The sequence below is a fragment of the Barbatula barbatula genome (assembly GCF_947034865.1).
Source record: "Barbatula barbatula genome assembly, chromosome: 8".
Taxonomy (NCBI): Eukaryota; Metazoa; Chordata; class Actinopteri; order Cypriniformes; family Nemacheilidae; genus Barbatula; species Barbatula barbatula.
The window spans coordinates 9,446,921-9,460,258 of record NC_136771.1 but is presented as its reverse complement, the minus strand read 5'-3'; the positions used below and the strand labels follow the sequence as shown (position 1 = coordinate 9,460,258).

The 13,338-nt window shown below is 41.5% G+C and overlaps 1 protein-coding gene across 5 annotated transcripts in view; it reads right to left on the bottom strand.

Moving 5' to 3' along the window:
- The window catches only part of htt (huntingtin), a 32,435-nt gene that overhangs the window by 6,374 nt on the left and 12,723 nt on the right, over nucleotides 1-13,338 (bottom strand). For all 5 annotated transcript variants that reach the window (XM_079461494.1, XM_079461495.1, XM_079461496.1 and 2 more), the window contains 39 exons: nucleotides 13,217-13,280; nucleotides 12,977-13,077; nucleotides 12,739-12,885; nucleotides 12,328-12,448; nucleotides 11,332-11,477; nucleotides 11,038-11,189; nucleotides 10,752-10,954; nucleotides 10,509-10,635; nucleotides 10,298-10,422; nucleotides 10,052-10,162; nucleotides 9,879-9,956; nucleotides 9,576-9,799; nucleotides 9,184-9,262; nucleotides 8,845-9,006; nucleotides 8,693-8,748; nucleotides 8,453-8,601; nucleotides 8,142-8,278; nucleotides 7,898-8,014; nucleotides 7,676-7,798; nucleotides 7,334-7,584; nucleotides 7,119-7,261; nucleotides 6,112-6,322; nucleotides 5,722-5,857; nucleotides 5,416-5,595; nucleotides 5,156-5,332; nucleotides 4,898-4,974; nucleotides 4,526-4,664; nucleotides 4,249-4,371; nucleotides 3,649-3,862; nucleotides 3,417-3,562; nucleotides 2,809-2,986; nucleotides 2,518-2,613; nucleotides 2,257-2,441; nucleotides 1,858-1,984; nucleotides 1,311-1,414; nucleotides 1,030-1,184; nucleotides 742-881; nucleotides 570-652; nucleotides 341-471 (listed from right to left, as the gene is read on the bottom strand). In XM_079461494.1, the coding sequence (XP_079317620.1) occupies nucleotides 341-471; nucleotides 570-652; nucleotides 742-881; nucleotides 1,030-1,184; nucleotides 1,311-1,414; nucleotides 1,858-1,984; nucleotides 2,257-2,441; nucleotides 2,518-2,613; nucleotides 2,809-2,986; nucleotides 3,417-3,562; nucleotides 3,649-3,862; nucleotides 4,249-4,371; nucleotides 4,526-4,664; nucleotides 4,898-4,974; nucleotides 5,156-5,332; nucleotides 5,416-5,595; nucleotides 5,722-5,857; nucleotides 6,112-6,322; nucleotides 7,119-7,261; nucleotides 7,334-7,584; nucleotides 7,676-7,798; nucleotides 7,898-8,014; nucleotides 8,142-8,278; nucleotides 8,453-8,601; nucleotides 8,693-8,748; nucleotides 8,845-9,006; nucleotides 9,184-9,262; nucleotides 9,576-9,799; nucleotides 9,879-9,956; nucleotides 10,052-10,162; nucleotides 10,298-10,422; nucleotides 10,509-10,635; nucleotides 10,752-10,954; nucleotides 11,038-11,189; nucleotides 11,332-11,477; nucleotides 12,328-12,448; nucleotides 12,739-12,885; nucleotides 12,977-13,077; nucleotides 13,217-13,280 (5,418 nt within the window). The remainder of the gene's footprint in view (nucleotides 1-340; nucleotides 472-569; nucleotides 653-741; nucleotides 882-1,029; nucleotides 1,185-1,310; nucleotides 1,415-1,857; nucleotides 1,985-2,256; nucleotides 2,442-2,517; nucleotides 2,614-2,808; nucleotides 2,987-3,416; nucleotides 3,563-3,648; nucleotides 3,863-4,248; nucleotides 4,372-4,525; nucleotides 4,665-4,897; nucleotides 4,975-5,155; nucleotides 5,333-5,415; nucleotides 5,596-5,721; nucleotides 5,858-6,111; nucleotides 6,323-7,118; nucleotides 7,262-7,333; nucleotides 7,585-7,675; nucleotides 7,799-7,897; nucleotides 8,015-8,141; nucleotides 8,279-8,452; nucleotides 8,602-8,692; nucleotides 8,749-8,844; nucleotides 9,007-9,183; nucleotides 9,263-9,575; nucleotides 9,800-9,878; nucleotides 9,957-10,051; nucleotides 10,163-10,297; nucleotides 10,423-10,508; nucleotides 10,636-10,751; nucleotides 10,955-11,037; nucleotides 11,190-11,331; nucleotides 11,478-12,327; nucleotides 12,449-12,738; nucleotides 12,886-12,976; nucleotides 13,078-13,216; nucleotides 13,281-13,338) is intronic.

Here is a 13,338-nt window from a genome sequence, read left to right as displayed (position 1 = left end):
TATTTATATTTTTTATACAGAGTAAAATTTGAAACACAAATTCTACTGCCGCTGCTATCTGAGCAGCCTCATAGCGGCTACAACCACACTCCGTAAGTTTTGTCTTCCGGTCTATACACAAAGCCCCGCCCATCCCCTGCCTGCGGAAGAGTATGCGCTGCATACAGGGAAGTTTGTACAGCAACATTATTTATGACACTTTTAACAGACAATTGCGCTTATCAATCACATGGGAGTCGTGAGCAAAGTTTCTATAGTGTTGCTTTAAGGGTTTACGCTGCATAACTACAACCAGGAGGCCACCTCATTATCATGCAATGAGCACAATCAGTATTCTGACCTGGAGTTTATTGGTGACAGTGGAGGTGAGGCAGGTGCCGGAGCATCCGTTTCATCTTCCTCATCCTCACCCCACTCCTCTTCTCTCAGAGGGGTGATATTATTCCCCAACCAAACTGAGTGAATGGACACCTGCAGAGAGTATAAGAGCACAACTGTAAATAACATGCAGACAGAAAAGTGCATTCAAAACTGCTTTAGAAAGTTTTTCGTGGTTCTGGATTACTTGCCTGTCCCAGTTTGTAGTCCATATTGCCCATCTCCCTCTCTGTATTTATTTGCAGAAGTAGTTTCTCATGGCTAATGAGGGTGCCTGAATATGCAGACATAAACAAAATCGGAACGGTCGTAAATCCAACCATTATCCTACAGAGAAATAAAATAATTTTGCCGAGGACTGACCAGCTGTCGATGACGATAATGATGGCACGGGGTCCCAAGCTTGATAGGGGAAGTGTGTGGCGATGTTGTCTCGCTTTGACACCATGGCCTGAATCTCACGCTCAACCATACCTCTAATGACACTCAGCTTACGGCCAAATCTGCCAAACACAAAACTCACTGTTCACTTCTGAAACAATTAAACTGATTAAGACCCCTTTTAACCGTCAACTACTCATAACCATTCGCACTGGGGTTAACAATTTACAGCGGGGAAAGTTCAGAGACATTTACTCTGTGGGTACACACCTAGTGTCCAGAGCTTTAAGGATCTTGTTGCGAGGTTGTTGTTCAAGACAGCTGACGGCAGGATTTCCAGCTGTTGGTAGAGTCATGGCACTCAACACTAGAGAGGTGATGGCCTGAACCGCCAGTACATTTATCTGCGTCCTCTCCAGATCCTCCTGCAATGCAAATATATGCAGATACGTCTCATTCAAAACTCACATCCCAGTAACAAAAACTTTTTATGTCGTATATATGTTATGTTTTATATTTGATATTATATTTGATAACATCTAGTAATTCACCTCCTGCTGGCTCTCCTCTTCTTGATCCATCGTGATTGGCTGAGTGACCAGAACCCCCAACAGAGTAGCCCATGTCTCCTCAAACTGTGTCCGACTGCTCCACCCTGCAAAGAGAGCAGATGGAAAAATAAAACTAAACTCTTTAATAGAGATGCACTGATACTACATTTCACCACTGATACCGATAGCCGATTATTCGGAGTAACATCTGCCAATACAGATTCTGAATATTAAATTAATATTTCTCAATTTTACCAATGTTTTTAAATGATATAATAACGATTAATAATAAATATCCAACTGGTGAAGTTCTTAACATTTTTAACATTTTCTGTATATAAAGCACAAATTGCATTTTCCTGTCCTCCTTTGATTGACAGTATATCGGCACTGATCATCGGCTGTTTTTAAACGATCGCCGATAGTGTGATGAATTGCTTTAATCGACAGATACCGATCAGTGCATTACTACTCTCACATTTTTAGGAAAATGTTTAAGTCAGTATTTAGGATAACCTTAACTAACACTGCGTAAAGTCTCTCATACCCAGAGTGTTAATGCGATAGAGGAATTCTCTAAAGACGTCTTTCTCTTGTAAAAACTCCACAGGGATTTCAGGCAAAGCTGTTCCAAACTCTCCACTAGGTCTGGGGGACCAGCCCAACTTCCAGACCTGCAAAACGAAACACATCATCACACAGCCATTTTTATACAGTTTTACATATGGGTAGTTTACGGACTAATATGCAAATATGAGTGACGGCACAAATTGTGAAAAAAACTTCTCTCTTATGCTATTTTACATGATAAATAATTATCACTATTAATAATGAACCAATGTAACATCAACAGTTTGTTTTCTAAATTGTTCTGTCTCACTATAGGACACATGTATGATTTATTCTACCTATAAACGTATACACCACGTACGAAACATCAACTCACTAGAGGTGGGATTCTGGTGTAGCTGTTTACGAGGGGCAGCCTGGCCAGACTGATGATGACGTTCCGGAGGACAGGTGTAAGGAACGCTGGGATGTTCCTATTTCTGTGGTGACCCAGAGCCAGAACACTCTGCAGACTTTCAACCAGCTCAGCCATGATCTCACAACACCGCCATTCACGCTGATCTGAAAAACACAGTAACGGTCTCTTACAACACTTGTGGTTATTGTAGATCAGTGCGGCAGGTGTGTGGTCACTCACTATCTGATGCCGAGTCTAACTGGTCGTCTTCTGACTGATCTGTAGGTGATGTTTTCCTCTCTGGCCTCAGAAGCTGGTCACCAGGACCAACAGCGACTACATAACATAACATCATAAATAACAATTGAATACATATTCATGTTATTGTTAAAGGAACAGTTCACCCAAAAATACAAACTTATTAAAACAAACTCAAAAATACTAGGTCATACAATAGCTTTGCATGAAAAAACAACATTTTGAGTGAACTGTTTCTTTAAATTGTTTCCCAGAGCTCTCCGGCACACCCACCTGCATGGATGAGGAGCTGTATACAGTTAATTATAGAGCAGGTGTGTGAAAGGTAGGAGCGGGAGGTGAAGTGTGTCCACACCGCCGACTGTTGGAGAGCCAAACACAGACAAGATAAACTAATCTGAATGTCCACACTCAGAGGCAGCTGATCCTGCAACAAACGCCACACCACCACCTATAGACAGAGAGAAAATACAATGGTTTACATATATATTTTCTATTTGTCTTCATATTTCCCTGAAGAATCTTAAAGTGATAGATCGCCCCCAAAAAAATCTGTCATCGCCCTTGTCATTTCAAACCTGTCTGACTTACTTTCTGCCGCAGAACACAAAAGAAGATTTTTTAAAGAATGTTGTGAACTGGACCCGATTCACTTGCATTGGTTTTGTGTAAACTGTGAATGGGGGTCAGTGCTGTGCGCTGACCAAATTTCTTCAAAACAGCTTTTTTGTGTTCTGCTGAAGAAAGGTTTGAAAGGAGGGTGAGTAAATGATGACAGAATTGTTCGTGTGTTTTTGGGTGAACTATCACTTTAAGAGACAAAAGTTATAGTGAAGTTGATGTCAGCTATAATTGTTTTAAAAGACTTTGGTCAGTCTTACCTCTACGGCAAGGGTGCTGAAGGTGGCAATGAGTGTCTCTCTCTCTTTGGGAATGTTCAGGGACGAGGGAAGTTTGGACAGAGACAGCAGATACTGACTCAACACCCCACACAGACTTAACACGGTCTGACAAAACCCAGGCTCACCTGTGACACACACAAATGCAATACACAGTTGACTCTGAGAATAAATCTAATTTGGAATCATACAAACGCATTTAATTGCGACTCACCATACACCTGATTGACTTTTTCCATGTAGGAGTCCGTACAGGACTTGGATGAGATAAGGAGGGGCTGGTGAGGGGAGGGAAGGAGCTCTATGACACCAGCCAATCGCCCAAAGGCCACCTGCTGAGCGGTCTCAAATAATACCGCCCCGTGATCCTTACACAGCCGCTGCACACCAACACTCACACATGATCCCAGCAGACAGAGGTTAAAGTCCTGCAGGTAAAATAACACAATCAGTGTGTGGACCAGTGTGTTGGTATCACCTGGTAATAACACCGTAGGGGATGCATCTAAATTGACCACATGCGATCAGATTTCATGAAGTGGGAATTCATGACAGATTGCACCAAACAGTGCATGTACACAAATGGAATTTTACATTTTTGGAAAGCAGATAGTTGTTTTGGAAAGTTGCATAAAGGTTGGGAGAGTTCGCAGTTTTCCAAACATTTGTCAAGCTTGTGTTCATGGCTACCTCTGAATATAGCGAGCGACAGAATTACAAAACGTTTTGATTATTAATGCCCTAACTAGCACTGTCCACCTCTGATCGGACCGTACGTGACCCATGTTAACACCAGGATAAATTTGGTCTTTACCTTGCAGGTCATTATGGTGTTCAGATCAGGTTGAGGAAGTTTGGTCAACAGCTCCGTGGTTTCATAAAGAGCTCCTTCACCTCTCAAACAACACTGAGACTTAACCAGAGCAACGTACCACTCCTGGAACAGACATATATGAGTGCATTTTATAGCACAATATTAACAAAACTTAAATAACATTATAACAAAGATGTTCGGATCAAAGAACACGCAATACTTGTTTTTCAATTTTAAACTATTAAGAAAAACTCCATCTATGTAACTGAAGTCTTACCTTATTGGGTTCAACATTTTCAGGTGGAGGGGGCGGGTCCCCATCCAGTGGGTGTGAGGTGATAGGGGCAGCGGGACTTGTGGTATCTTCAGCAACTGTGACTCTGAACCTGTCCAGCAGGGAGTAGAACCGCTGATGCCTGGAGTCAAGAAAGAAGAACGTTTTCTAAAGCTCTGAAAATAATTATGACATTCATTATTTTGACAGTAATGTGATACTGATCTTATAAATTTAAGGACATTAAGAACATTCTTTCTTGCATTCCACTATGCTGCTTTTCCATTGCTATCTTCTTTGTAGGTGGGCATATCAACTGATAAACCATCACGTAAGCAACACCAAGGTCACAGGTTCGATTCCCAGACATTTTACCTTTGCGCGAGGCCACTGGTCTGCAGGTACTGTTGAATTCTGTCCAGCTCCTCCAGAGGTAGCTGAGCTATACTATTCTGCAATGATATAGATTAGCATGGATTACTTCACACTCTCAGAAAACAAATCAAGCAAAAGTAAACCACTTGCATTATTTTCCATAACACTTTATTAGTATATGATCTGCGTGCATGCTTTAAGACTACAATAGTAGTATAATGCTTCCCATTATAACAAAACTATGTGCATGAGTCCTACCTGATGGGTCTCGGCAAGCAGCATCTCCACACGTCTGCAGGCGAGAGTGTCCACCATGCGAGCCAGCACACGGAACGGCGTGTTGAGGAGTTTGTCCACGTACAGCATGAGCAGAGCGCCAGACTGACTTAAATGAATTCCTTCTAAACACTGGAGGGTCTTCTTCAGCATCACAGGCTGTGTATTTACACATTTGATACATACATGACATGACGAGGTAAGCACAGAATGAAATACAAATACAAAGTGTGTGTACATACAGTACAGAGGTTGTCGCAGCGTGATTGTATAGCCTGTATGAAGAGGCCACTGGCCGCAGAGTTTCGGTGCACAGCACTGATGAGGTCCTGCACAGGAGGCTCATGGGAAAGACTGATGAGATCACTTACGTGATTCACCGTCAGCCACGTTAAATGCTCGGAGTCATGCAGGTTTTGACACTGAGACCGAAAGAGAATGAAGGAAGGTAAAAAGGTCAAATGAACTAAAAGGTCAAATGAACTGTGGAAAAGTGGAATTCTGGGATTAGGAAATAGCAATGGCACAGGCTGCTTCAGAAATCTCACCACATAGTCACAGAAGAGGATGAGCGCGCCTCGACGAACTATCTCTCGGTTACACATGGCTAGTTTTCCTTCAGGGCTCTCCTCTTCTCCAGATGAATGTGGGCTCAGAGAATTGGTGCTAGACAGACTGTGCCTCCTGAGGAGAAATTGGGAGAAAAACACGTTGATTCCGGAAGTAGCATACAAATAAACCGAGGACAGATTCACTACAGACTTTGCCTCTGAAAGAAGCAATTTCAAGCCCCACTAAACAAGCTCATAAATGTAATAAAAAAAAAGCAATAGCAGGGTCATTTGTTCTTTACTCCCATAAATTACATCCGCATTAGATTTCCTCGAATTACCAGAATTTCAATTTAGGCCGTTTTAAATGTTCAACAGCTGTCTGACCTGGGGGTCTGATGCACCTCTGACCACCAGGTGTAGTTTGTGTAGTTGATGATGAGAAGAACTTGACACCAGAGCAGGACCAGAGACGGATGTGTTGTGATGAGCTGAAGCACAAGTGTGTTCAAACCATCAAGGGTGTAAAAACTACCCCCCTCCCCTCCCTCCACCTTCAGCAGCCTGCTGCCCGCCACTGTGATTCGCCGGAACATTCCTAGAGGGAAATGAGTGTGAAGGATTATGGGAAATGTAATAAATCCAGATAAATATATATAGTATTTTTAATTGTAATTTAATTGTAAACAGATTTTTTTTACGAACGTCACTGCATTGGATGATAACTTCAGAGTTTTAGTGCTCATTTCAGTTATTTTAAAGAAATATTTAAAAGACTATTGCTGATTAATGATTGCTGCAATACGTATCTGGAGACTTTATGGTTGTCATTAATAAATATTATGATTTCAATGATTTAGAGCATATGCTGTTCTGCCAAGACACCAGTGTCAATGTAAAGAGAACTGATTTTTACCAATTGGTCCCAACGTAATTTTAAATGAATCAATGTATAAAGTTAATTCTGAGAAAAGGTCTCAAATAATTTTTTTGCCGAAAACACTATAATTTCACTATAATCTAATGCAATGACACTGGTACATTTTGCCTCTCACTAAAATACCATATAAAAAGACCCTTTGGATTTAAAACAACAAGAGAAATCAAGATTTCATCACTTGTTAAATGTGGGTACGTTTCTTGAAAAATGTTGCATTTACATTTAGGCATTTTGCAAACGCTTTTATCCAAAGCGACTTACAGAGAAGATCAAGGAAAATAAAGCGATTCGTCAATAAAAACAAAATTTTTAACAAAAAGCGGAGAAAATTTAATTTTTATAAAAAAATGTTGTACAGATCATCGTAAATGACGGAAAAAGCCATCATTGGCGGGGAAAGACATAAGTGTCTAATTTGGGTATATAAAATATAAGAACATGCAAGGGTATGCACCTGATTTAAAGATGTGGATCAGACACATGAGTAACGTGCCCAGCTGCTGACAGTAGAAGGCGTGTTGTTGCTCACTCAAATCGACTTTCACCTGCTTACTGGCAATATCATCCAACAACACCCCCACCAACTGCAATAAAAACCTGACGGACAGAAAGAAAGTAATTGAGAGTCAGGCACATGCAGCTAATGTATTCAGAAAATGCAGTATTTACCTGGCAAAGGTTTCCTCGGGAGGGAAGCGCTGAGGCTCCTCATTGGACTCTTCTGGGATAGTGGGCGGGGCTGCGGGGGGTGAGGGTTCATCGTCACGGAGTTGCTGAATGGTGGCACAGGAGAGGAGGTACGGCGACAGGGAAAGCTCTTGAATGCGAGACAGAATGATGTCCTCTGTGGACTGCGAGATGAGAACACGAACGATGGCGAGAATTCCGGACACCCACAACTGCACCGTGCCGACTGACGCCTGAAGAAGAGCACAGAGACACAATGAACCACTTTATAAGGCTATAAGCATTTCATCCTAATTCATTTGACATGTGACTGAAGCTTCTCACTAGGGTAGACGGCGTGATGAACATGCTCTTCAGTAGCATGTCCACTGGCCTCAGGGAGGAGGGTGCCACACTCTCAAACAGTGTGTTTAACACACCCAGTGCCTCATGGGAGTCTAGGTGCATCTGCCAAACACAGAAGACAATCCACAATAACTGCGATCTGAACTTGAGATGAAAACTGGCATGAAAAATCTAAAAGTCATAAGGATGTCCTGATCAGACCTGCTGTTTGCCGATCATTGGCAGAATGATGTCAGCTATCTGTCTTGAAAGCCTCTTCCACTTATCTTCATTTTCTTTATGGCACTGCTGTAGGACCAGAATAAACATCTCCAGCACCTACACAAACATACATTTACATGATGAAACCAACATCCCTGAATGCAGCAACATCAAAAGTATTTCCGAGCATTTACATCGATGCATATGAACACATAAACAAACGCAGCATCAGCATCTGTGTTACCTGGTGGTGTTGGATGAGGCGCAGCAGCATGGACACCACCACTTCCTTTTGGGTCTCCAGCTCTTTCCCTGCATCCGCTTTATTAGAGCCCCGAAGCACAAACAGGTCGTGCACAATGGGCTGCAGAGCAGGGATTGCTGGGAAATGAAGACGAGAAAATTATATTTTGCTATCTTAAGCAAAGTAATACTTTTTTGTCTCATCCCTAAATTGAAACTGTTTAATCCAATGAGACAAGACATCTTCAATCGTAATCCTACATCTCATTTGTTACATTTGAATTATCTGTAGGCCACCGTGATTCTACACACCGTGTGTTACAGCCTTCCTGCCGCTGGCCATGATGCCGTCACACAGCTGAATGATCTTCGGGATGCTGATGATCTGTTTGGAGTGGTAGCGCTCATACGACAGCAAAACCAGGAAGAAGAAAATGTTGGGCACAATCTTTTCCGAGTCCCTACATAAACACAGATCTACATCAGTCACATTTATTAAGAGCACCCTTACATTAGCAGATCTGCGAATTTGAGTGCACTGGAGGGTCGTACCTGAACTGCCCTACTTCAATGTACTCAAACTGCTTTAGCACGAAACCAATAAACACCTACAACAAACACATTTTTGTTAAATAGGAAACCGCAAAGAAGATTTGGCTCATCTAGTTAGTTTCACAAGTCAAGTTTCACAGGTTATGACTCACCTGGTCTGAATCCAGCAGGCAGTAGTTGACCCTCAACTGCACCAGCTGGGCTAGTAGATCCAGCACCTGTCTCTGCAGAGCCACTGAAGTGCTGGTGGTGTACTGCTTCAACGCCTTTATCACCAGGGGCTCAAACAAGCGGATGTGATTGTGAATTGCGTTCTGAAAGACACACGGGTGGAGTTCTCAATCAGGTATAGAACCCAGAAGGAGTAAAGAACGCCATGCTACTTTGATAAGTAGGTGAAGGGAAAGGCACTCATTATTCTCCAAACACTCTTACACCCTTGGATTTTCAAAACCCCTTCCCTTAGCAATTTATTACATCAGACAGGTTACCTTATCCCCTCGATGGCGAGTGACATTGGTAATGCTCGACCTCAGCTGATTGGACACTTTTTGCATGACATCAAACCATCTGCAGGATAACAGAAAGTTATCAATGTGGTTTCATACAAATGCATGAAACCATTTTAATACACACCTTTAAGACAATCAGAACCTAGTATTCAAACAGACTAGGGTATAAACACATATGAAGAGTTTGGTTCCAAAATGAGATAACTCTGTCCGAAAAAACATTTTAGATTTATCATGTTTTCGTTGTGTTTTATTGTGTTAGTTAGCTGAATCTTTTGAATTATTATGGCTTAAATCAAAACAAACCAACTTTCCGCAAAAATGTATATGTATATTTATATATATATATATATACACACACACACACTCACCCGGAGGCATCCTGTTCTTGCTCAGCCTGCACCATGTTTCGTAGGCTGGCGTCTGCGAGTGCTTGGGTGAAGTGTGTGTACGGGGCCATGAAGCAATAGTGATAGAGGCCAGGCCTCAAGCTGCTCGAGCCGAGCCGAAGGGCCTTGCCCTGGGTCCGACACGGGTGAGATGAGGACCCTTCATACTGAGATGCAAGATTGGTCCCAAACAATGCCTTCAACAACTGTAAAATAAATCTGATTATAATCTCAAATCTTTGAAGAAAATAAGAAAAGTTATACAGTATTGTGCATGTGTCTGACCTGTTGGACACAAACAGTGGCCATAGTGGGTTCCCGTGAGAAACAAGACTTGAGGTAACCCAGGATCTCTTCAACACACTAAAAAGATAAAGACAGAGAGAACGTTTTTGCTTTCAATTTCCTTCTAAAACATCAAATATTATGGTAAATTTGATTAATATATGTTGTCGTACTTTGCCTATGTCATTGAGGGTGGCCAGCTCGAGCACCTGGGAAAGAACATCTAGGGCTGACCTCAAAAAACTTCCGAACTTCTCATTGGTGTTATGGAGGTCTAACGTAACCTTGAAAAGCAAAACAATAAATATAAGCAAGATGAATGCAGCTTTTATCCACATGCTATGGTAAAAGACACTAGTTAAAAAAGAAGCTTAAATAAGTCATCTGAAATAAAATGAGATAATAATACACAGACTAACTTTGTAGTTGGCGTGAGTTGCTCTCAGGGAATCATACAGTTTCAGGTAAGGAGGAAGGTGATAAAAGCTGCCCAGAGTTGTGGATTTGTTAACCGCTGCTGTCGCTGTGCTGTCTGCAGCTCTGCCTGTAGAAAAACACACAAAGATACCCATGATAATTAATTTGATAAATAATGAATAAATGCACAGCATGAGATGCTGGAAGCTGCACCTGTGTGAGTCTCTGCTCCCTTCTTTGGGCTCATGGGAGTGGAGCTGGGCTCTGTCAACTCTTTCTCTTTAGCCTTGCGTCTGATCGGACTGAGAGATGGAGTATTGGACAATGATGGCAGAGTCGCCTGGAGGAGGAATTAACAGAATTAAAGCTTTTCAAATACAGGGACAATGCTGCGGAAATATTACTGATGTGTTTAAGGCATTAGTCTTATCAGTATTCATGTGATTGTTTTGGCACCTTGACAGCAGGCCCTGGGGGCGTGTCATCCAGGACATGGGCGCAGATGTTGAGGATTTTCAGCAGGTGTGAGAACAGCTGCTCCACCATAGTTACCAGCGAGCGGTCGCTTAGAGCCGGCCACGCCTCCTCCTGCTTGGAGGCGGCGGAGCTAGAGTCCTCCTCGCCCGCCCATGGACTCTTCATGCACATTGGTGCGACAGCTTCATAAAATGATGAATGTTTGCTTCAGTAAAAAGCTCATAATCATATCTTGTGCTCTCCAGGGAATGATTTTATCACGTACCTGCAAAAAGGTTTCCAGCCAGCAGCAGAGCAGACTGATGGGCGGAGAGATCAAGGGGAAACCAGGCAGAGGAGAGGAGAGACAGAACCATACTCGCCACGCCGACAGTCAAAGACCTGCGCACATCCTCATTACTGCCAGGCTGAGAAAGACTAAGAAAGTGACAAGAAAGGATGAAACAATTAAAATGACATTGGCACTGCACATTCACCTACTTGCAATGTTTAGATTGTGTGATACAAATAAAAGGAAAAGGAAACAAACAAACAAACAAACAGCACTGTGTGCGTGTACCTGAAGGAGCGCCCCCGGGTGAGGTACTGGCTGGAACGGTTGAAATGAAACGCAGAGGAGCTCACAAAGCCACAGTGCCAGCCGGTGCTCCAGGTGCACACTGGGAAAGTGCTGGACAGAAGGCACAGAGCCTCACAGCAGCCAAACTGGACAAAGAACATTAAACTTAGTAAAACATTACATGGTGTCCAAAATCAGAATGCTCACAAAAATAATAATACGATTTAAAGTTACCAACATACCATTTTATTTAGCACTGATATAAGTTTGTTTTGGTTTGAATTTCAGAAGATCCAGTTGTTAAGATTTCTTTTTCAAAACATACTTCCCATAGTTCCCTTTGCGTTATTCTACAGTTTCAATGACCTCACTATTTTAAATATGAATAAGTGAGTAAGTGTTCAAAATACTTTTGAGCAGAATGTAGTATATATTATTTTGATTTGATAAGATATTTGAACACAATAATTTCTCGAATTTAGTTTAAAATGCGTGACAGTTAACAAGAGCCCATAATACATAAGAACTCCTTAAGTATTTCCTAGTATATAGGTATACTGGTTGATAAAATATAAAAAGGTTTATTTATATAAGTTCTGGGCAAAAAGTGACTACTTCGAAGGTGCTAAAATTGAACTTCATTACTTTCTGTAGTCACAACAGCTTCCAAGTTTAATTTGAGTTATTCTATAGTTTTGATGAGTTGACTGTTATTCTTATTCATGTTGTAAATGACGCTAAACTTTTAAATGGTAGCATGTTCTTTTAGTTTCTTTTCGCATGAAGAAATGTTATTACAACTAGTTGTTTGCGTTTAACTGAAAACAGAAAGCCATATACTGTAGTATATTTGTAATGAGGGTAAGGAAAATACAGTATGAAAGTTGTCATTTTTGGGTGAACTATTATCTTTAAAGGGGGACATTTGACAGATGCTTTTTCCACTATTCTCTCCCAGTGGGCTACAGGTTTAAAGTTGAAAGAAGAGGCACTCACAGTCACGGCTCTGGAAGTAGAGGAGGTGAGGGCATGAGATAAGGCAGTGATGACCCGTGACAGGTTGTTGTCGATTGTAACGTCCGGTGAGCTCTGACAAAGACTGTAGCCTCGGTATGTCCTGCAGTGTATCATATTAATATCGTATAAAGTACAAGACTGAAGTAAGTGTATATATTCACATGAAAGTGACATAACATTATCTGTGACATAACGACTGAAATAATAGACAGATGGAGCAATTGATCAAATATGTATGTAGTTGCATGTTATATTTGTTAATGTATTAGCTTCGACTAAACTCAAACTAGTTTTAAAATACTTTTTTCGTTTTTAAGTCACTTAAAAAAAAGTGAATTGAGTAGGATAAGTGTAACACATAGTGATGTGGATTGTGGCAGTGTACTGTACCGTGTGATAGTGCTGACAGTAAACTGTGATGACGGCTGGGTCTCGTGCATCAGAAGCTGCAGGTACACGCTGCTTTGATCACGCGCTACAGCCACAACCGGATCCGCCTGAGCCTGGTCACAGTCGTAAAACAATCTTGGCACCAGCCTGAGTAGAGACACATCAGAATGTAAGCGTGTGGTTCTCGATGTGTAGCTGAGCTGGAATTAACAGAGATAAAGGGAGTGTGTGAAAATACCTGCTGATGGTGTTTGCTGCCACGTGTCTTACTCGCGGGTCATCGTCGCCCAACAGATGAAGCACAACATCATTCAGCACTCTGTCCTGAAGCCTCAATAACTGATGTAAAATATTAAAGATATTATTCATTTTCTATTTCTATTTATCATATATTTTAATACATTTCATTTGACAATTAACCAATAAACAGCTAAATAAATATAATTAACAATAATTCCATAACAATATGCAATCTCACCCCAGTGTAGTGATGCTCTCCTTTGTGCAACTTCTCAGTTTTTCTCTCCAAGAAATTTATTAGTCTGCCATACACAAAAACAACAGATTTACTTCAATACGCTGGTTAGAAAGTCAAGTATA